Source organism: Gymnoscopelus microlampas, assembly GCF_963454915.1.
Source record: "Gymnoscopelus microlampas genome assembly, chromosome: 17".
Classification (NCBI taxonomy): domain Eukaryota; kingdom Metazoa; phylum Chordata; class Actinopteri; order Myctophiformes; family Myctophidae; genus Gymnoscopelus; species Gymnoscopelus microlampas.
Window position 1 is genome coordinate 45,338,875 of NC_139954.1, and position 24,484 is coordinate 45,363,358.

The 24,484-nt window shown below is 43.2% G+C and overlaps 1 protein-coding gene across 1 annotated transcript in view; it reads left to right on the forward strand.

Annotated features, from left to right (window-relative positions):
- Window positions 1-219: 219 nt before the first annotated feature.
- LOC311064039 (methyl-CpG-binding domain protein 5-like) overlaps window positions 220-24,484 on the forward strand; it is a 37,196-nt gene continuing 12,931 nt past the window's right edge. The window contains exons 1-6 of the mRNA XM_084083762.1: window positions 220-314; window positions 9,099-9,530; window positions 9,858-10,392; window positions 17,038-17,140; window positions 19,064-19,223; window positions 20,233-22,539. Of these exons, the coding sequence (XP_083939888.1) occupies window positions 10,298-10,392; window positions 17,038-17,140; window positions 19,064-19,223; window positions 20,233-22,539 (2,665 nt within the window). The 5' untranslated portion in view covers window positions 220-314; window positions 9,099-9,530; window positions 9,858-10,297. The remainder of the gene's footprint in view (window positions 315-9,098; window positions 9,531-9,857; window positions 10,393-17,037; window positions 17,141-19,063; window positions 19,224-20,232; window positions 22,540-24,484) is intronic.

The following is a 24,484-nucleotide window of genomic DNA, read 5'->3' on the forward strand; positions in this document are numbered from 1 at the left end:
GCCAAGATTTGTGTCCAAATTGTTCACATTTTCTTTTGAAAATAGCAAATCTACAAGCTCATATAACGCCTCCCATCGCTACGCGTTGAGAACTTGTAGATCTGGTATTTTCAATTAGCAAGGGGCTCATGTAGTCGCTTCTTTTGGGCTTGTTTTCATAGACCTGCATGGTTGCTCATTTCTCCCGCAATATCTGGCAACACTGCAGCCAAGGCAGGAGAAGGAGGAGAAGAAGGCTTTTGGGATTTGGGAAGAGAAGAGAAGCCACAGAGAGAGAAGCAAGCCTCTGGTGACGGCTTTATCCTTAAATACTGGTCAGTATCCTGACAAATACACCTTTAACACACATTCATGTCCCTCTTTTAGGAGTTAAATGAACATTAGGAGCATTTATTTCACCTGCCAGGGTCTGATTTGTCTGCTTCTATTACCTCTGGTCTGCAGCTCTGAGCTGTTAGCTAAGCAAGGGTTGCCAAATCTGCCTATTATAATTTCCCCGCAATATTTTTATTTGAAATTAGCCGATCTACAAGCTCACAACGCGTCGCGTTGTGAGCTTGTAGATCTGCTATTTTCAAATGGCTGATGTGTATGTTAAAGTGCTCATGGACTGGAGCCCATAGTCGCTTCTTTTGGGCTGGTTTTCCTAGACCTGGTTGCTTGTTTCTCTCACAGAATCTGGCAACGCTGTAGCTAAGCTGTTAGCCTGGATGCTATCATGTTAGCTTCGGGGTTTGGAACTATATGTCTGTCTGCTCCAAATGCCCTGAAATTAAACCACCTTTATGTGTGTGTGTGTGTGTGTGTGTGTTTTTTTAGGGCTTAATACATGCGTTAACACATGTCATTTGTTTTACATTCATCGTTTTCATATTATCTTGTCAAATGCATTTTCCCTAAACGCAAATATAAGGCGTTGTTGATGTATTTCTTTTTTTTTTGTGTTTGTGCCTTATTCCCCTGTCTGTGCCTTATTCCCTGTTTGTGCCTTATTCCCCTGTTTGTGCCTTATTCCCTGTCTGTGCCTTATTCCCTGTTTGTGCCTTATTCCCTGTCTGTGCCTTATTCCCTGTCTGTGCCTTATTCCCTGTTTGATACTATTAGTCCTCTAGTCCTGTTACTATATATATTAATATTACTATAGTCCTGTACAATCTGTCTGAGGAGCAGCCTCCTGGAGAAGAGCCTTTTAAAAAATAAATACAATTTGATATATATATATATATATATATATATATATATATATATATATATATATATATATATATATATATATATATATATATTACTATACTCCTGTACAATCTATCTGAGGAGCAGTCTCGAGGAGGCTATTATTTATATATATATATATATATATATATATATATATATATATATATATATATATATATATATATATATATATATATATATATATATATATATATACATACACACACACACACACACACACACACACACACACACACACACACACAAAAAACTATAGTCCTGTAGAATGTGAGGAGCAGTCTCCTGGAGAGGGGGTTATTTTATTTATATATATATATATATATTACTATAGCCCTAATATTCCTGTAGAGTCTGAGGAGCAGCCTCCTGGAGATGAGGCTATTTCCTGGAGCTCCACACAGCTCATATTATGGATTGTGTGGGGGGAAAAAAGCCACATTCTGCACATTCTATGTTCATATGTGTGTGTTTTGTTGCAGATGTTCCTCTGGCAAGTTTTCAGATGTATTGTACTGTACATGCCAGCAGTACAGCTGGGCTGATATGTGATATAACAAAAAGATTATAAACTGTTTATAAACAAATGCCAAGGATCTTTCTGTTCCAGAGAAGCAAAACCTGCATTATGCTTTCATCCCCTACACCATTGGTTCTCAAAGTGGGGGGGGGGGGGGGGGGGGGGGTAACCAGCAAAATGTGTTAATATAGCATCACAATAATTTTAACCTTTTATACTTTGGGGCTATTCAAAAATAGCAGATCTACAAGCTCATAGCGCGGCACCGAGTGCCGCGCTATGAGCTTGTAGATCTGCTATTTTTGAAAGATCGTGAAAATGTGTGCAAACCTTTTTGAAGGTATATATTTTTATGCAAACCATTTTAACTCAATCTTTGCTTCTTGGGGGGTCCCTGGAACAAAATATTTGAGATGGGCGGGGGTCCGCGGCCAAATACATATCATTTTGGGGGGGGGTCCTTGACATGAAAAAGTTTTGAGAACCACTGCCCCACACACACACACACACACACACACACACACACACACACACCACACACACACACACACACACACACACACACACACACACACACACACACACAGCCACAATCTAGTAACATTATATTATATGTTGTTGTCATTATCTCATGGTGTTTCCCCACACAGGTGCTTGGGCTCATGGCAGTTTAATTGATTTACAATTTGAAGCGATTTTTTTAATTATTTATGTACAGTACGTGCAACAAGCTTGTGGGTTGCATTAATGTTACTGTGTCTGTCAGTCTAGTGGTAAACCTATTATGAATTTCTCTTCCTGATATTGGTGTGGTACCGATGAGGCCCTCTCCCAGTGTCACAAATAAAGACCTCGTCTGAGCGGTCTTCTAGTTTGTCTGGGGGCTTCTGGCCCGACGTGCGGCTCACCATGGAGGGCATACATAACTTCTGACAGCCACATGAAATATAAGCCCGGATTTACGAGTCGGGGAGAACAGAATCTTTGCTGCACTGGCTGGCTGCTCCCTCAAATAGAAAGAAATACGTGGTGACTTGTGTGTTGATATTCTGAGTGTTCCTATTCTAGGCAATTATGTTTTCTAATCTAGTTAAAAGGTTTTCATAGTATTACCTCACCTGCTTTTTTTTTTTTCTTTCCTTGGCATCAAAAGGCACAGCCCCATACCTATGCTGACTAAGCAACACACTTTGTATCAATATGTTAAGTTCATTTAGTTTCATAAGATTGTATGATGGTGTTCAGTGGCGTGCACAGACATTTTTGAGGGGCAGGTGCTCAAGTAAATTATACTTTTTTTTGTTTACTTGGTCTGCTCTTTTTTCCCTCTCTACACCTATACCTCTTTGCCAAAAATAAGCCGATCTACAAGCCCACAACGCCTCGCAGCGCGAGGCGTTGTGGGCTTGTAGATCGGCTATTTTTGGCAAAAGTTCTCCTCAGAAAAGGGATGCTAGGTTTCCGGGTGGTTATGGTAAAAATAAAAATCATATCACATAAGATTTGGCGGACCCCCTGTCGTAACTCTGAGACCCCCTAGGGGTCCCGGACCCCCCTGTTGAAGACCCCTGCTGTAAAATGCTGTCAAAAGGGCACTTCTGGTGAAGAGGGCAAAGGGCAGATGCTCTAGCACCACCTAGAGTCTATCTGTGCACGTCCCTGATGGTGATATAGCCAGAGTTGTAGTTTTAGATCCTGGTTTGATCCGTCTTAGTTTCAGATATAAGAGCGGCTGTAGGTTATTGGACAGAGAGGCTTGTCTGGTAATCGGAAGGTCAGTGGTTCAACCCCCGGTCTGCCTTGTGTCCGTGTGGAAGTGTCCATGAGCAAGACGATTAACCCATTAAGTCCGGGGAACGCATCTGTGTAATTTTTTATTTCTTGGCTATTCAAAAATAGCAGATATACAAGCTCATATCGTGGCACTGAGTGCCGCGCTACAAGCTTGTAGATCTGCTATTTTTTTTTTTTTTTTTTTTTTTGCAAATCTTTGAATATGTATATATTTTTTTAAGTGAACATTTGTAACTCAAAACTTTGCCTCTTGGGATTCTACAAAATGTCTTCTAAAACAGTTTTTTTGAAAAACGTATGTTGCTATAATCAGTCGTTCTCAACGTTTTCATGTCAAGGGGCCCCAAAATTATATGTATTTGGCCCGCGGACCCCCATGTCAAAATATTTAGTTCCAGGGACCCCCCAGAAGCAAAGATTTGAGTTCAAAATGTTCGCTTTAAAACTATATATATATATATTCAATGATTAAAACAAATTGTCACGATAAAAAAAAAAAATAGCAGATCTACAAGCTCATAGCGCAGCACTCGGTACCGCGCTATGAGCTTGTAGATCTGCTATTTTATTTTTTTTTCTTGATAGATTAATACCCTCCCAGCCCTCATCTGTGTAGGGTTGGAATCCCGAATCCAACCGGGAATTGGTTCCTTCCATCACATTTTGGAACCGTTTTCTAGAACCGGGTTCTATCACACTGTCAGAGCTGGTTGTGTGGGACTTCACGTCTGCTATACAATTGCAATACCGGTAACGTTTTACTTTGAAGGACCAACCATAACTCTGAGGGTGTACAAATGTAACGGGGTCCATTTGGTTCCATTTGTACTCTGTCAGAGTTACAGACCTGTAAGGGTCCTTTTGGAAAAGGGAACCGTTTTAAGGAATCGGACCGTTTAAAGAGGGAAGCGTTTAAAATCCTAAAGGATCCCAACCCTAGCGACCATCTGAGCAGCCGTCAGCTGGTTGAAGCTGAAACTGAATTTTCCCCGCAAGGGTATTACATAATTGTCTAATCGTAATTATTTGAGATAGTCGCAATTATTTCGCATAATCGTCATAATCGTCAACATTTAAAATAGCAGAAATAGCAGATCTACAAGCTTACTACGCGTCACGAAGTGACGCGTAGTAAGCTTGTAGATCTGCTATTTCCGCTATTTTTAAATGTTTTTCAAAATATAAAAGTATTAAATATGACAGTAATTTCTTTGTATATTGAAGTGATTTGTCAAATAATAAAGCCAAACGTTTACGTTTTTATTCATTATGTTCCGATGTTCGATGCCAAAAAACACAAATAAACCGTTAATCACAATTGACAATTAATCGTCAATTTAAATTCTGTAATCGTGACAGCCCTACGCAAGGATTAATAAAGGTATGCCTTTCTGTGTGTGTGTGTGGGGGGGGGGGGTCTGCTATTTTTGTGGCCGTTTTTTTCCGTCATTTCTGGACATTATCTGTCCTCTTGGCATTTATTAGTTTTGTCTCATTTCTGGCCTCTTGGCATGAACGTGGTTGTTTGTTCAGTGTCACAAACAGAGATGTTGCCCTCATTGTCTGAAACCGTATTCAGTTACGAAAAATATTCTGGTGCTGGCTGTTGAATCTACTACTACCTACCTATCCCCCCCCCCCCCCCCCCCCCCCCCCCCCACCCTCCTTTGGGACCACGGCTACCTTTGCATCCAAGACAGCCTGTCCTATTTTTCAACCCGGTCCGTTGGCTCCAGGCTCCACGGTGCACACAGCACCACTACTGGTGAAAGGACTGGAGAGAGAGAGAGAGAGACTCTCCCTGCTCTTTTGTGGCTGAGATATTGTGTTATGGTAGAGAGGGTGTTGCGTCATACAAAATGTGCCCTCCTTTGGCTTAAAGCCATATAAACTGATGACGACGAAGACGAGGGAATAATCACGGTTACGTATTGGTAATGGAAAAGGATGTAAAAAAATAAATCAACGGATAAGCCATTTTGTTTAGCCGTTATAGATTATAGATTATAGCTATTGTTTTTATACTTAGGATATTCAAAAATAGCAGATCTTCAAGCTCATCATAGCGCAGCAGCTTGTAGATCTGTTATTCTGCTATTTTTATATATGAAAAAAATTGAAAATGTGTGCAAATCTTTGAATACATATGTTTTTGAAACAACATTTTTAACTATAATCTTTGCTTCTGGGGGTCCCTGGAACAACATACTTTGATGGGGATCGGTGGCCAAAAAACATATAATTTTGGCGGTCCTTGACAAGAAAATGTTTGAGCAGTGAGCACCACTGATATAGCAACAATAGTTGCCAAATTTGCCGTTTATTTGAAAAATGAAGACATTTGTCGAGACATTTGACGGTTACAAATATTCGCTTTTAAAAAGATATATATTCAACGATATGCACACATTTTCACGATTTTTCAAAAATAGCAGATCTACAAGCTCACTGCCGCGCTATGAGCTTGCAGATCTGCTGTTTTTGAATAGCCAAAGAAATCTAAAATGACAGATGCGTTCCCGGATTGAATGGGTAAATTTATTTATATTGACTTTTTTTTGTGTATTACCGTTAGCATTCCTGTTTGACATTTTGTGCTAATCTCTTGGGTACCTTTTTGGCAATATTATTCAGCAATAATCTGTTAATGACAATCAATCAAGAATTGTCCATTTACCAAAGGCCAATCTATCAGCACAGTGAGCGTCTGTTGAAGGACAATATTCTTGGTGTATTTATATTGTGTCACATTTTGCCACGTATGACTCATCTTCCATAAGACTGGAGGAAATGCACAGTGAGGATGATTCACACTGTAATGCTATAATAATGCAATAGAAAGAGTGAGTGCCACACTGCCTACTGCAGACCAGTGGTGGGAAAAAAGGTTAATTTCAGTGAACGAACGATTTCGTTCACGTTCACGGCAATGATTCGTTCAAATGATTCCTTCTCGTTCAGTAGGGCTATTTTCTAGTGTTCAAAATTTACTGAAGTAAAAGTACAAAAGTATTGGCATCAAAATATACTTCAAGTACCAAAAGTAAAAGTACTAACATATTTGAAAATAGCCGTTCTACAAGCTCACAACGCGTCGCGATGCGACACGTTGTGAGCTTGTAGATCTGCTATTTTCAAATAGCCTAGGTATGAAATAGGGCTAAAGTGGTTAATGTATGTTTTATAATGTGTGTAAAACACCATCACGGGAGCGTTTTATTTTTTACGTCGCACGTAACACTTTCAGAAAGTGAACGAGCTCGTTCGCGTTCGCAGCAAATGAACTAGTTCTTTTGAACGAATCGATCATGAACGACACATCACTACTGCAGACCAGCATAGGTAAGGGTTGGGATCCGGAATCGGAGGAACCCGGATCCAACACAGAGGAACCGGAATCGGTCCGTTTCCATCACATTTGGAACCGGAACCGGTTTTTTATCACACTGTCAGAGCTGGTTATGTGGACTTCACGTCTGATATGCAATTACAATATCGGTGGTTCTCAACCTTTATCATTTCAAGGACCAGCCGTGACTCAGAGAGTGTACAAATGGACCCTTTTAGGAATCGTAACAGCCGGGGAACCGTTAACTCTTTGACTGCCACGAAATAAACGCATCGTTTGCCGCGCCACTGCCAGCCATTTTCGAGTGTTTTTTTTTTACTAACCTTTGAGAAATCATGGAATATTTTCCGTGATCCGCCTCATTACATGCGCGGGGGTCTCGTAGAAGGGAGGGGGGGGGGGATGTCCGGTCGCGGTAATCGTGTTGCATAACTTGTGGCCAGTTGAATGTGGCTTGTTTTTGCCGTAAAGCAACAGGAACGGAGATGAAGCCATTTTTCCACAACAATGTAAACAAGCTGTCCAGGTCTATACTTTTCTGACGGGCAAGGAATCATTCATAGGTTAGGGAACCTGAAGCCGATTCTACATGTCTTCTAAATCCCAACAGCATTCTGAAAAACCTATGTTTCTATATCAGTGGTGCTCAATATTCTTCATGTCAAGGACCCCCAAAATGATATGTATTTAGCCGCGGATCCCCATCTCAAAATGTTTTGTTCCAGGGACCCCCAGAAGCATAGAATAGAGTTAAAAATGCTGCTTTTTTCCCCCCTCTACAACTATACCTCTTTGTCAAAAATATCCGATCTACAAGCTCACAACGCCTCGCACTTAAACACAATTTTATACATTATAGAGGGGGGGGGGGTCCCTGCTTCATCTCTCTCTCATCTCTCTCAGCCAGGGGGTCCTTGGCCTGAAAAAACGTTGAAGACCCCTGGCTCCCATATTTTCCATTCCTCCTCGTGTGCAGTGTTGCCAGATTCTGTGAGAGAAACAAGCAACCAGGTCTAGGAAAACCAGCCCAAAAGAAGCCACTATGGGCCACACGAGCACTTAAACATATACGTCGGCTATTTGAAAATAGCAGATCTACAAGCTCACAACGCGTCGCGATGCGACGCGTTGTGAGCTTGTAGATCGGCTATTTTCAAATACAATCTTGCGCGGGGAAATTATTATAAGCAAGCAGATCTGGCAACCCTGCTTGTGTGCCACTGTTTGTCACGAAGTCACGATGGCACCAGCAGCACTCTAAAAGGAACGGTCCTCTAGCTTCATTGTGAATGAAGACCGCTCGGGGGCTTAGTCATACCTTAGTCACTGCCACAGCAAAAAAGAAGAAGGCCTGTCTATCATCCGTCCCCCCCTCCCCATCCCCCATTTTAATCTAGCACTTGGCTTGGCCAGTGCCTTTATGATGAGATCACCAGTGGCAACAAGATGGTAATATTCTGCTGTGTATTCTTTATTGCATGTCTGTGTCAGAGCCACTACGATGTCAGAGCCGGCATCTTTGGAGCACCTGCTGTTTTTTTTTCTGCCTTTAGCTTCTTTTTTTTGCTTTATCAGTCAGGCGGGACTTCTAGATCTTATATCTTCTGCCATTTCTGACATGGAGATAGGAAGAGGTGAAGATTCTGTAAAAAAAAAAAGTTTTTCTCTCTTTAGGATTGAAATGTTATATTACAAGTAGTCTCGCGTCACCAGAAAACTATTCCACAATCTCTGAATGCTATATAGAGTCTGGAACTCCACTTCCCGAAAGCTGTACAACGGAAGTTGTTCAGACCGGAAAGACATTCGACCAATCACGACGTGGTGCCCGCGGACCTGTAGTCCCAGTGGAAACAGAACCGAGGCGGAAGCATAGTCATAGGAGCGGTAGATTCATGTTATTTGTGCGAGGATTGTTCATCACAGAAAACTGAGAAAGGTTTCATGGAATTAACGCAGAAAAAACTGTGAAAGAAGACACTAGTAGACATAAACGATGTTTATGAGATTCGTTGATTCCAGTCGGACTCCTTTGGAGTGGGTAGGGGAGGGGCATCCGCTTTCCCCTTACACATGATGAGAGCTTCCGAGTCCCAGACTGTATGCCGGAAACATTTGTAAATTGTGGGAGGCAACAGTCTGGTAACGCGAGACTATATTACAAGTAATGTTAATTGCTGTTTTCTCTGTCTCATTTCACAGAAGTGAACTTGGAACGGGATGCGATGGTTTCCTTCCTTATCATCTAGACCACTGTGGGGGGGGGGGGGGGGGGTGATGTCATCCCGCCTGAATCAAGAGACGACGTCACCTTAAACAGAAGAGCGACGCTTGATGTTGTTGTTGTTGTTGCCTCCTGTCCTGTAGTCCCGTTTCATTAGTGACCAGACCCATCGGCACATCACTGACTCGGGCCTATAACTGATCCCACTGTCCTTGGGATTGGTTAGCAGCCCCGTCCTGGGCCCCCCCTGCCCTGCCCTGCCCTGCCCTGTCCCCCCTCCTCTCCAACGCCATCTCCAACATGATGAGAAGTTTAAACGTCAGCAGGATGGCCATGATGGTGGACACCACTACTGGAGTTCCACTGTGAGGCTAGCCTCCTCCTCCTGTGGACGGCGGAGCAGATGACAGGTACATGGATTCAAGTATCAACTAGTTTCGGTTGTTATTTGAAAGATTAGGTCATTAGTTATTTTAAGATTATGAAGTATTTGAAGTGATCAGACTAGCAATAGAATACATGTTTTTTTGAATCACCTTCCGTAAACATGAAAGAATGGTCTCAGAAATGTCATAAAAGCAAAGGTTTAATGCCTAAAAAATCTGTGATTTCTTCCACTGGCTGTAGAACAGCAGCAACATAAGGTTTAGAATGGTGGATAGAATGATACCTAAAAAACATCATCGATAAACTTCCAGTCATGAGAATTTACAGTATGTTTGCTTTATTCCGCGCAGGTGCAGAATGGTGGGGGTCGGAATCGTATTCACTCACACAAGCTGTTAACGTCACAACAACAAGCACCCCCCACCCACCTACCCGCCCACCCACCCTCCATCCCTGTGTTACCCAGTGGATTTTTAGGATATAAAGCCACGGTATAAACGGTAAAAACAACAAGTTTTTTCAGGCCGCGTCATGCCTGAAGTTCCCGATGGATTTCAGCACACGCACGAGAGCGCACGACAATTTACCGACCGACCGCCGTCACCGCCCCCACCCCCACCATCACCATCATCATCGTCTCTTGGTTGGTCAGTTGGTGGCTGATCGGGGCCAGGATGACACGCAGGCAGAGCGGCTGCTAGTCTGACAGACTTGTGGTGATAAATCTGGCAAGGCGGAGGAGTGTGTTGGGACCTTGTTGGAAGGACAGAATGGACAGAACTATGAGTACATGGTGGGCCACTGTCCAGATGACAGGATGCCATCGGCGGAGGTCCCGATAGGCTGGCAACGGAGGATCCACCAGGGCGGGGTGGTCTATATCAGGTAAGAGTGTTTCTCTCTCTGTGGGGGAAACGGGGACTTCGGCTCTTCTCAACTGTTCATGTTTCAGCAGTTTGGATGTGATTTTCTTTGAACCCATTGAGACCTGAAGCCGATTCTACATGTCTCCTAAATCTCAACAGTATTCTGAAAAACGTATGTTTCTATATCAGTGGTGCTCAATCTTTTTTTTCATGCCAAAATTATATGGATTTGGCCGCAGAACCCCATCAAAATATTTTGTTCCAAGACCCCCAGAAGCAAAGATTTGAGTAAAAAATGTTCGCTTTAAAAATGTATATATTCAGAAGATTTGCACACATTTTCACGATTTTTCAAAAATAGCAGATCTACAAGCTCGTGGCCTTTTGAGCTTGTAGATCGGCTATTTTCACAACGTATGCCTCTTTCTTATGTAATATTTGACAATTTGGTATTTAAAAAGCTCTTAGAAATCCTTAAATTGTAGCTTAAGAAATGTACAGATTCAGATACCTGTATACACTTATACAGCATGTTGGTTTGTTTACTGTTGAGTGACAAAACAATGTTGCACATTAAGCTATTCATCTGAGGACCCCCCCCAAAATAATGGGGACCCCCGATTTGGGAACCTCGGCAGTCAACCACTTGAACCCCAGCGTCCCTATTTCGGGGGAGAACATTCGGTGAAAATAGCAGATGTACAAGTTGTGAGTGAGCTTGTAGATCGGCTATTTTCGACGAAGATATTTAGCGGACAGCAAAAAGTGGAAGGGGCCTTATTATATTATGTAGCCCTGGGTAGATTTAAGTAGATTTAAGTGGTTATCTGTGCTGTGAAACTTCCCACTGTGTCATTTCCATCTGTTCTACACTTTAATTGGCCTTTATCCATACCGGTCAGTTCAGTTTGATAGTTCTGTCATGTAGAGACCAGTCAGACAACATGGATTAACCCATTAAGACCTGGAACTGTGTCATTTTTAGATTTGAGCTAAAAAGCATTATTTTACACTTTGGGCTATTCAAAAATAGCAGATATACAAGCTCATAGCGCGGCACCGAGTAGCCGCGCTATGAGCTTGTAGATCTGCTATTTTTGAAAAATCGTGAAAATGTGTGCTAATCTTGAATATATATATATTTTTAAAGCGAACATTTGTAACTCAAATATTTGCTTCTGGGGGGTCCCTGGAACAAAATATTTTGATGGGGGTCCCAAATCTTTATGTGATTATGATTTTTCTTTTAACCATAACCACTCGAAACCTAGCATCCCTTTTCTGAGGAGAACTTTAGCCAAAAATAGCCGATCTACAAGCCCACAACGCCTCGCGCTGCGAGGCGTTGTGGGCTTGTAGATCGGCTATTTTTGGCAAAGAGGTATAGGTGTAGAGGGGAAAAAAGAGCAGACCAAGTCAACAAAAAAAGTATAATTTACTTGAGCACCTGCCCCTCAAAATGTCTGTGCACGCCACTGGAACCACTGATATAGCAAGATGCGTTTTTCAGAAAACTGTTAGGATTTAGAAGACATTTGTAGATGTGTTCCCGTATTGAATGGGTTAACTTCTCAGTCGCCACGACTGATTTCAGTCGTTTGGATTGGTTAGAAGCCAGCATGTCTTCTATGGAATCATGTAGATGGATAGGCTATCTTTGGTCTCTTTTCGTTTTAGATTAGAGCATTTGAAGTGGTCAAACTATCAATATGTTCAGCAGCATCTTCCATAAAATCTAAATTGCACACATTTTCAAGATAAAATAAATAGTAGATATACACTATTTTTGATAGTCAAAGAAATGTAAAATGACACAGATGCGTTCCCGTTTTGAATGGGTTAATATCTAAGCAGAACACAGAGTGACATTGAATGGGTTAATATCTAAGCAGAACACAGAGTGACATTTTGCACCCCTGGCTTTATTGAGAGCAAAACCTGAACACATAGAAAATGGTATCGTTTATCTGGAACCGTGATTGTTAAATATGGGCCCTGATGATGATGATGATGATGATGATAGATAGATGTATCCCAGTAATATTATGTTTAATCTAAATAATGCACATTTCTTTTTATCTCAGGATGATCTAAATCAGGGTTCTTCAACAAGGGGTCCGGGACCCCTAGGGGGTCCTCAGAGCTACTATAGGGGGTCCGACAAATCGTTGTGTGATAGGATTTAGTTTTTTTTACATTAACCACTTGAACCCTAGAATTCCTTTTCTGAAAATAGCAGATCTACAAGCTCTCAACGCCTCGCAGCTTGTAGATCGGCAATTTTTGGCAAAGAGGTAGAGGGGAAAAAAAGAGAAGACCAAGTAAAAAATATAGCTGCAAGCAGCGATAATATGGGGGCCAGGAGAGAGAAATGATAATTCCTTTGACAGGTCAGTTCATGAAAGTCCTTGCGGTCTTGTTTCCAATGAGTGCCGTGAGCAATTAGGGGTTAAGAGTCTTGCTCAGGGACAAATTTCATTTCATCGACACATTTGCTGACCTGGCCTGGAATCGTACCTGGGGCAACCAGAGTCTCTGGCTCCCTAGGCGGGCTCACTAACCACTCAGCTATGGCCACCCCTGAGAGAGAGAGAGAGAGAGAGAGAGAGAGAGAGAGGAGAGAGAGAGAGAGAGAGAGAGAGAGAGAGAGAGAGAGAGAGAGAGAGAGAGAGAGAGAGAGAGAGTGAGAGAGAGAGAGAGAGAGAGGAGAGAGAGAGAGAGAGAGAGAGAGAGAGGAGAGAGAGAGAGAGAGAGAGAGAGAGAGAGAGAGAGAGAGAGAGAGAGAGAGAGAGAGAGAGAGAGAGAGAGAGAGAGAGAGAGAGAGAGAGAGAGAGAGAGAATAGATTGAAGAGACATAGAGAGAGACAAATGGAATAGATTGAAGAGACATAGAGAGAGACAAATGGAATAGATTGAAGAGACAGAGAGAAAGACATGGAAACGGAATAGATTGAAGAGAAAGACATGGAATAGATGAAGAGAGAGAGAGAGAGCGCCATGGAAACGGAATAGATTGAGTCATGTTTTTTGCATTTCAACTTGAATGAGTCTGCATCAAGTGAGGCTTGAAACCGGCAACCTACGGTCATGAAGCACTCTTAGGTAGCTGCAACACTACCTATAGTGCTATAACTTTGTCCAGGCTGATGTTGTCTGTTGAGGATCACAAACTCTTGCCTTCTGTCATGACCCAAGCCCCTGTTTCACTAACACTAAGATCACTCGTTCACAAACCATTTACCAATTAAGAAATTGTACATCTCCTCAGAACCAAAATTAGTGAAAGTAGCCGATCTACAAGCTCACAAACCATTAAAAGTTGTCAGATTGTACATTGGGCTATTTTCACAATGAAGTATGTTATACATTGAAAAAACATACTCTCATTGCTATCTGAAAAGTTGTGAGATTGTAGATCAGCTGTATGTAAAAAACACTCAATTCAGTATTTCATGTTATCTTTAACAATTGCAGATGTATTCATTGATAGTCATGTTGTGTGAAATGCAACTCAGATGAAGTCTGCACCAAGTGAGGCTTGAACTGGTGACCTTCAGGTTGTGGGGCACACATTTAAGCGAGAAGCCACCAACAGACAAGAACCTGTGAAAAAGGAGATCACACAGATCATACAGTTTCACGCAAATAGCTGAAAAATCCTGGGTTTAAGTGTTTTTCAAACTGCTCAAGATTGCGGACAATCTAAGGGCGGTGCTTACTGGTCAACGTGATAGATGTGTTCCTCATTAGTCAAGGCACATGTGTAAGCAGGTCTAATGGCTGTCGGCCAAACGAGGCATGACTTTTGCCTGTTTAAAGTTTCAATTTTCAAAAAATTGCTATAGCGCCCCCGTTTGACCAATTGGAGTAAGATTGGTTTCAGTGATATTTGGAATGGCCCTTTACATTTCTGCAAAGTTTCAAAGAATGGTAAGTCTGCATGTATGTGTTAGGGGCAGATGAATAATTGTCATAAAACTGCAATATTCATTGGCTCATTAAAGCTTCATTTTTTCACTTATGGAAGATATTTTGCAAACGTTTTTTGGTATAGGTCCAAAGTTCATGTGTAAAAAGTTTCGTGCAGATTACTCAAAAATCCCAGGAGGAGATAGGTTTTAACTGTTTTTCATATAATTCCAAATGGTGGGAGATCTAAAGGTCAGAGGTCAAAAGTCAGAGTGTGAAAGTTGTTCAGCATGAGGAGACGCATGTGTGCATCGAAGTTTCATGGCTGTAGGTCAAACACGGCATGAGTTGTACCTGTTCAAAGTTGGCATTTTTCAATTGAGTGCTATAGCGCCACCTTTTGACGAAAGATTGTGAGAATTATTTTTTGATCGTTTTTCATGACCATCTATCATATGGCCGAGTTTCATAAAAAGCGACTGCACGGTTCAGCCAGAACTGCCAAAAGTGGCAGAAGAAGAAGAAACGGAAATAATGCGAATAACAATATGGGTCCATGCTGGAAGCCTGGCCCCATAAAAAAGAAGTATTATCTGAAACACAATTTTATACACTATAGAGGGGGGTCCCTGCTTCATCTCTCTCTCAGCTAGGGGGTCCTTGGCCTGAAAACGTTGAAGACCCCTGATCTAAATTATGTAACCTATTTGTAAACGTGGTTATCATTTATGGATGTACTACTGTAATGATCATGTACCCAAAACCCCACCGAAGCAGTGCTAAGACTGTACCTGGCATAGTTCCCATCAGCGTTGATGACCAATCTAGACTGAGATCATCAGTTTGGGGGGGGTCGCTGTACAAAGAAAATGGGACTATAATTGACTTTTCTCCCATCAGAGAGCATCTCTACAGCATGTATTACCTTAGACAAGCCCTGTCTGGCTCAAAGCCCAGCAGCATCTTCACCGTCTTCAGAGCGTGGCCAAACCTCGCTGAGCCAGCTGTGTGTGTGTGTGTGTGTGTGTGTGTGTGTGTGTGTGTGTGTGTGTGTGTGTGTGTGTGTGTGTGTGTGTGTGTGTGTGTGTGTGTGTGTGTGTGTGTGTGTGTGTGTGTGTGTGTGTGTGTGTGTGTGTGTGTGTGTGTGTGTGTGTGTGTTTCACGTCCTGGCCAGACTCAGACAGTCCGGGAATGCATCTCTGTCATTTTAGATTTCTTTGGCTATTCAAAAATAATAGCAGATAAACACGGCACTGAGTGCCGCGCTATGAGCTTGTATATCTGCTATTTTTGAGCGGTGTAGCCGCTCCTATAAGTGGGTTTGGGACCGGCGTGAAAATGTGTCTTTCGCTGTACTGTGATTGGCTGACTCTATTCACACCCTTTGCTCAGTACTGTGATTGGCTAGCGAGACGCATGATGAAATTAATAACTTATAAATATCAACACGCACTTCAACAAAATTACTTTTTTTTTAAGTGAGCTTCCATCACTGTGATGACCACTGTTGTTGCTAAATAACACCGCTCACTTCACACTGGGTGTGATTTTTCTTTTCTTTTTTTAAATCATGAACATTTGTGCATACTATGAATAAATACATATATATTTTTTAAGCAAACATGTGTAACTGTCAAATGTCTCAACAAATGTCTTAATTTTTCTGAAAAACTATTGTTGCTACATACTGTATATCAGTGGTGCTCAAATCTTTTCTTGTCAAAGACCCCCAAAATGATATGTTTTTGGCCGCCGATCCCCATCAAAATATGTTGTTCCAGGGACCGCCCAGAAGCAAAGATTATAGTTAAAAATATTGTTTCAAAAAATATATATGTATTCAAATGCACAAATGTTCAAATATTTCAAAAATAGCCGTGCTACTGTACAAGCTTGTAGATCTGCTATTTTTGAATTGCCAAATAAATCAAAAAATTACACAGATTCTGTCCCGGTCTAAATGGGTTAAAGTTAGTTAGTTGGTGTGAAATAGAACATGATGGTTGTTGCCCCAGTAGTCCATGAGCCAGAGCCCCAAAATTGAGCAATGATTATCGAAAGAGTGGGCAAAACCATACCTATATTAAATTGTTCATAGGGTCAATACGAGTAAATAAATATATGATAACCTTTCCACAGGAGCAGCTTTTTCATGGTTATCACACATTTTGTTATTTTCCCCATACGTACATGACAGGTGAAAAAATGACAAAATTTAACAGATTAGATGACAGATTAGGCATTAGGAAAATATGCCCAAATTTGCATACCTTTCCAGAATCAACATTGGACAAAGCCAGAGTCAACATTCTTATTTCATTTTGTTAAGATGTTGGAGTCAAAGGTTTTTAACGATGGAATATTCAATATCTGGCTCAATATTGGGGCTCTGGCTCATGGACTAAATGCCTAATTTGCATTTTTAAATATACAATTTCAGAAAACTTGTAATACGATAAATCATTGTCTTCATGTAAGTAATCAACTCAGGAAGTTTCATTATGATAACTATATATATATATATTTTTTGTCATTTCTTCACCTGTCATGTACGTATGGGGAAAATAACAAAATGTGTGATAACCATGAAAAAGCTGCTCCTTTCGAAAGGTTATCATATATTTATTTACTTATATTGACCCTATGAACAATTTAATATAGGTATGGTTTTGCCCACTCTTTCGATAATGAAATCTTGTCTGGCTCATGGACTACAGTGTTCAGTCTGTGTCCCCTGCCCTCTCTGCCCACACAGCCCCAGTGGATCGGTGCTAGCCTGTCTGGAACAGGCCAAGAGTTACCTGTTAACCAACGGCACCTGCAAGTGTGGCCTGGAGTGTCCGCTCATCCTCCATAAGGTCAGTCTAGTCATTTGTCCCAGGCTGTGCGCTGGCTGCACAGGGATCCGTCACAAATGGGGGAGTTTGTACCGATCGATACCAGCATCGGAAAAGCTGCCGATATACTGCCTAAAATGCTGGTATCTGGCGAGTGTGCCAAGTCATGTGATTTATTAGCCTGGGATCAGTGGTGTAAAAGTAACTAAGTACATTTACTCAAGTACTGTACTTAAGGACAGTTTTGAGGATTTTTTACTTTACTGGAGTATTTCTCATTTTCAATACTTTTACTTCTACTCCACTGCATCTCAGAGGCAAATATTGTACTTTTACTCCACTACAATTATTTGACAACTTTAGTTACTAGTTACTTTGCAGATATAAATTATTAAACATACCTATTTTATACCTAGGCTATTTGAAAATAGCCGATCTACAAGCTCACAACGCGTTGCGATGCGACGCGTTGTGAGCTATCTCCGAGCTATCTCCGTTCACAAACGGGAGAAAACGACTCGCAGCTTCTGATTGGTCTGTAGGGGGGGGGGCTGGACCAGTGTTGTCCAATGTAAAACTCGAGTCACTTCCTGACTTGCCTACAGTACGTAATTGAAATACGAGTCAAATAGGAGGCTGGCCAGACTGATGAGCCAAGTGAGAAAAATAAAATCAGCCGAACGTAGTGAATCAGGCTGGATCCCAGGCTAGTCATTTATCACTTGATGATAATAATGATGTAATTTACAGTAATCAATCATGTTGTCTTTTTAATGCTTCAGTTGATGTTGCGCTACTGTTTTCCACCACTGTACTACAGTGGTGGAAAATGTACTCGGATATTTTACTAAAAGTAGCAATACCACAGTACCACTGGTTACAAGTAAAAGACCTGTGTTCAAAATGTTACTTGAGTAAAAATACAAAAGTATTGGCATCAAAACATACTTTAAGTACCAAAAGTAAAAGTACTAAATGTTTGAAAATAGCAGATCTACAAGCTCACAACGCGTCATGACGCGTTGTGAGCTTGTAGATCTGCTATTTTCAAATAGCCTATGTAAAAAATAGGCCTAAAGTGGTTACATTGACTGCCATCGGCTAATCTCAGAACGTCCATCGTAGTGCCAAGCTATTTCTTACCTTTTTTGTTTTTTTGATTCCATCATAGGCCCCGCTAAATCCGTTTAAAATCCGCGTTCATTTGGTTCGACACAAACACGGGACCCGACCGAACAAAACGCTGAAAACCGTGCCGCGATCCGACACTGCATTCTGGAGAACGAGAGGAAAACGCTAAAATGGTGGATGTGGTGAGAAAAACAACAAGCCAGAGATAATGGCGTCCAAAGTTGATCGCTAGACAGGAAACGGAGGCGGGAGAAAAACCGGAAACAGTATTATTTCGTTTCCGGTCCGCCCCCTTCGAAACCGGAAGTGCAAAAAAAATCCGGAATCTGCACCTGCACGATTTAACATGGGAAAACACCCGCCCCGTAGGACTACGGGAACGGCAGTTAACGGTTGGATTTAACGGCCCGTAGGACTACGGGCCTGGCAGTGGATGTGTTAAAATATGTTTTATAACATAATAATTTATAACTGCAAAGTAACTAGTGACTAAACTTTTCAAACAATTGTAGTGGAGTAAAAGTACAATATTTGCCTCTTGAGATGTAGTGGAGTAGAAGTAAAAGTATTGACAATTGGAAATACTCCAGGAAAGTAATTGTACTCAAGTACACTACTTGAGTAAATGTACTTAAAACGTTACTTAACACCATTGCTGTACTATTTATCGGGAAGGGAAAAAAATGATCACAAACCCTCCCCCGCGTACTACGTGCACATAAGCACGTGCGCGGGCCGCAGCACGCACATCGCACACGGTCACGGTCATAACTCGTCCAGTCATTCCTGTCATCGTTCGTCTCCTCCTCCCAGGTGTTTAACTTCGACCCCGGGGCCGTGGTCAAACAGAGGACAGCCGAGGATGTCAGAGCCGACGCCGACGTCACCAAGCTGTGCATTCACAAGAGGAAGATCATCGCCGTGGCTACCTTGCACAAGAGCATGGAGTCCCAGCTTCCAGGCGCTGCCGCTGGTATGACATTGTGCTTTTATTATCTCTCTCTCTCTCTCTCTCTCTGTCTCTCTATCTCTCTGCCTTTTAGAGATTCACATTGTGTTGCTGCTAAAGCCAGTGGTGGAAAGTAACTTAAGTGCATTTACTCAAGTATTGTACTTTAAAGGACGAATTCACCCATTTTCAACGTATCTTCATATAATTGGTCCACACTAATGCTCATTATAATATGGTACCATTTTTGTCTACCCCATCTTTAAATGTAATACATTTTGAAAACCTAAAATGGGACACGATACATAACACGTACTTTAACTTTAGTACATTTTTATTACCGAACTTTTACTTGTAACATGGTATTTTTACATTGTGGTATTGATACATTTACTTACATACAAGTAAGTACTTCCATCACTACTCCGTAAGTACGATGGAGTCTCTTGCGAAAAAGCACAGATCTACGAGCTAACAACGCCTTGTTGCGTCGCGTTTGTTGGCTTGTAGATCTGTTCTTTTTGGCAAGCGCCTCACCCCCATGCAATACACCAGACTGGCAAGTGTGTCACTTGCCAGTCTGGTCACAATATGTGACCTACATTTGCTTACAGCATTTGACATCTCTATCTAATATTAGTTTTGATTATATTTCCGGCAAGCTGGAAATATTCGAAGCATTTCCAATACTCAGTTGATCACACACAAGTGTTTGTTGAGAACGAGATCGCTGTTTAACTCCAGCGTATCTTTTCCGACCGGCTGACAGGTCTGATGTCTTCCGCATGTCTCCCGCATCGTGTTGACATCTGTTCCTTCGGATTTATTGATTGATAGACGAGCACACAGTTAGATGGATACAAAGATTAGTACATTGATTATTAGATTTATTGAATCAATCCGGAGTAACGGATGTCAGCAACGCGCCCGAATGTGGAAGTAATGTGACGTCAGGTTTCAGAGTCTGTGTATATTGTTCCTTTTGTCACTTTGTCTCTCGTTTCTGACGTTGAATTTGATGCTTGTTCCACAGGTGGCGGCCATGGGGGGTCCTTGAATCATCAAGCAATAAGGAACGACATGCACAACGGTCTATCCAACTCTGTCACTCCTGACAGTAACAGCTCCTACAAAATAACAATGTCTGGTCAACAACACTACCAGCACGACCTGGGCTCGCCCCCTCAGAGGGACCCGTACGCGGCAGCGGCTCAGAGCAGGTCGAGGCTCGGCGGCGGCGGCGGCGCCGCCCGAAGATCGCCGTTTAGCGGCCGCCACGGTGGCTTGCTCAGCCCCCCGTCGTCCACCTCGTGTAGCTCGCAACATTACGGCGACGGGACCCCGTCTCCGAGGCCCGACTCCCTGAGGAGCCCCGACCCCTCCGTCCTGGCTTTTCACGGAGCCCTAAGTCCGGGCTCCGGTCATATGAACGGCGAGCGCTTCACCCCTCTCTCGCCGCCCAACATCATGGTCCACGGCTCTCCTTCGGGCACTCAGCCACCTTGTGCCATGGCCGCGAGGACCAGTGTCTCCCTATCGCCTTCGCTTCACACCAAAAGCCCCGGCAGACGGAAGTCTCCCTGCAACTTCAACGCGCAAATCGTAGACTATCAGCAAAAATCCTCGTCCGCCTGCCACGCACAGCAGCACCCGGCCCTGTCCCAGCTCCCTCCCTGTGTCATACAGAAGAAGCAGGTCACCTCCTCGGAGAAGGACCCCCTCGGCATCCTCGACCCCATCCCCAGCAAGAGCCACGTCGTTCAGGACCAAATTGTCGCGCCGCCGCCGCCCCACCTCCAGTTTAACACCCAGCCTCAGGTGCCATCCATGAATGTAAACGTCCCTCCCGCCATCGTCCCGTTGCCTAGCAACCTCCCCATGCCGACGGTTAAGCCCGGAGCGGTCGGGCACCACGGCCTGAGGCTCCAGCACGTTAACAACACGTCGTCCGCGTCGCCCTCGCCCGTCATCACGTCTCCGGCGCACATGGCCCACGGTCCCGCTCTCATCAGGGCATCAGAGGAAACGTCCCATCATTCGCACCACGCCTCCGTTTCCTTCGCTCAACACGGGGGTTGTACTCTCGCCGCGGGCCCCCCGCACGTCTCCAAGCTGCATTCTCGGTCCCCGCGGACCCCCTCCGTGCCGCTGCATCACCTCAAGGAGCCCGCCGTCCACCTGCGAGGGGGGGTGGGGGGCGCCGGCGTGGGCAGGAACCTGGACTCCATGTGCCCGCCCCCCCCAGGCCCTGGGTCTGACGGCCAGTCATCACGGGGGGGCGTGGCCTCTCACCAACTGCTTAATCAGCAGAACCCCTCGTTCCCAGCCAGCAGTCTACTGTCGGCAGCAGCCAAAGCACAGCTAGTCAATCAAAACAAACTGACCGACTCCTCCATGCCAGGAGCGGACGGTCAGCCGGTCAGCGGTCGGGGGCCTCCGGGGCTGATGGGCGGCGCCGGTGAACAGATGTACATGGAGGCCGGCGGGTACGGCGTCGTCTCCGGTCCCGGAGGACTGCCCGCGCCGCCGCGCGAAGGAGGCCCGCAGCAGAGCGGGAGAGCGGCGCTCCGGGACAAACTGATGTCCCAGCAGACGCAGAGGGAGGCTCTCCTCCGGAAGAGGAAACTGACGCCTGACGAGACCGGAGGGGGCGTCGACGGCGACGCCCCTTTCAACATGAGCCTCCAGCGACAGCGTGGCCCCCCCGGTTCAAACCCCTCCTCCTCTCGCTACCCGGAGCCCATGAAGAGAATCCTGCAGCAGCAGGGGGGAGGAGGAGGACTGCCGAGCAGCAACACCCCCATGGCCCATCTACTGCAGTCCATGAGCCACCAGAGTGCCCAGAACGGCCTGACGAGCCACGCAGGTCACCACCACCCACACCACCACCACGCCGCCAGGTCATCGGGCAAATCGCCTTTCTTCGAAGAAAGCGTTGTTCCTCCGATGTCGACGCTGCAGAGCGCCTCCCTCCATCAGCTCCACCACGGCAGACTGGACGTCCCCCCCACCGGCTTTCAGGACCTCAGCAATAAACGTAGTCTGAATCCAGGCGCTCCTCCTCCTCCTCCTCCGCTAAGCATGGATCAGTTCACGGACACCATGAGTCAAATGTATGATCCTAGTTTCGGCGGGAACGTGGTGGGGGGCGGGGTGGGCTACGGCGGACACAAGGCCATGGTGGGATCCATGGACAACCTTCTTAACCCTCAACGGCAGCAGCAGCAGCTGGGACCCCCCTACTCGAAACCATTCCAAGGCAACCCCCCCCCTTTCAGAGAGAGGACAGTGTTGCCTTCAGTGGTGTCCAATGGTGGTTTCCATACGTTCTCTGAATCAGGTAATCCACCACCCCCCATGGGGGGGGTTATCTTTTTAGGTTTTTTTTCTTGGCGTCGTCATGTCATTTCAGTCGAGCATTTTAACCCATTAAGACCTGAAGCCGATTGTACAAATGTCTTCTAAATCCCAATATATTCTGAAAAAAAATTATGTTTCTATATCAGTGGTTCTCAAACTTCATGTCATTACATTACATTACAGTCATTTAGCAGACGCTTTTATCCAAAGCGACTTACAATAAGTGCATTCAACATAGGTAGGGAACGAAACTACTAATCACCAGAAGTCTTAAGTGCATTTCCTGCGAGAACAAGTAACCAAGAGTATACCTAGCGCTAAGGTAAAAGTGCAATATATCAGCTACCTACTTGTCAAGGACCCCCAAAATGATGTGTATTTGGCCGCCGACCCACATCTCAAAATGTTTTGTTCCAGGGACCCCCCAGAAGCAAACAATAGAGTTAAAAATGTTCGCTTTAAACAATATATTTTCCAAGATTTGCACACATTTTCACGATTTAAAAAACAATTGCAGATCTACCGCGCTACGAGCTTGTATATCTGCTATTTTTGAATAGCCAAAGTGTAAAATAATGCTTTTTAGCTCAAATGATAAAGTGACGTGTGATAAGTGATACGTTCCAGGTCTTAATGGGTTAACACTAGCAAAATTCAATGGATTGTTTTTTTCCACCTTGTGGATGCAAATATACTGTAACTTTATTCATCTTGGCCTAATGAATGTCACTATTTATTTTTTAGTTTCACCTATGCCAGGTGAACGACAGAAAACGTGTTTTCATGTCATTCAATATGTTGCATGTAATTTAATTGCCATCCTGTTCATTCCAAGTCTCTCTAGACAACAACACAGACAGGGAGGGGGCTATCTGGCATCAACGCATGCTTTTTATCGGAGCTGTCGGCCAAAAACCTCCTATCTCCATATTTTAACTTTTTAGTGTTTTTGTTAATTAAAGATCTGGCTACTTTTGAATTCAAATCCTGAAAAGTAACATTTTTGGACGTATGAGTTTTCCACCCAGACAGATATATTCTTGACAACAAAGATGATGTCATCAATGTCACAGTTTCAAAGTGTCTATGTGCATTTTTTTCCCCCACTTAATTCTCTCATTTACATATTTTTGTTATTTATTTTTTAACATTTTTCAGGCCTATTCTATCCAATCTCCCATCTTCAATTTTTTTTTATTTTTTATTAATAACCATATTAGTGATATAGGCTATCAGACTAAATAGTGTGCTGCTTGATTCAAAGAACAAGTGAGTTACTAGTAACTTAAAGGTAGGGTAAGTGATATTTTTTGGTTCAAACAAAAAGTATTTTGTTAAAAGGTTAAAATACTATATTCTGATAGTAATCATTGCTATAGAGTGTTTTTTCAGTAACAGATGTCTCCACGTCTCTCCAGCTCTTTAATAAACAGAAAATACATTTTTCGGTAGGTGTCAAAATCTCAGCCAATCAGGAGAAAGTACCCATTTTTAAGCTTAATTTGTATAGTGTTCCAGTTCCAATTTTGTCTGCTCATTTCTTAGTGTCATCACTTCCAATTTCACTTGTTTAATCTATATCCTGATTGAGTTCTCTGTCCTGGTTGGATAAAATTGGAAATGAAACGAAAATGCATTATCTGTTTAATAAAGAGGTGGAGAGACAAGGAGACTCCTAATACTGAACAAACACTCTATAGCAATGAGTACTATCAGAATATAGAGCTATTTAACAATTATTTTAACCAAAGCAAATCACTTACCCTACCTTTAGTCTTAGTAACTCTAATGTAATTATAGCACAGCAATAATGCGAGGCGTTTTCTTTACATTTAGCAATCATCTTATTGTCGGCCAGCAGAGATTTTAGTTGTGTCAGAAAGTCTCGTCGTGGTCCATGCACATGGCCTACGTTTTATCCCAGG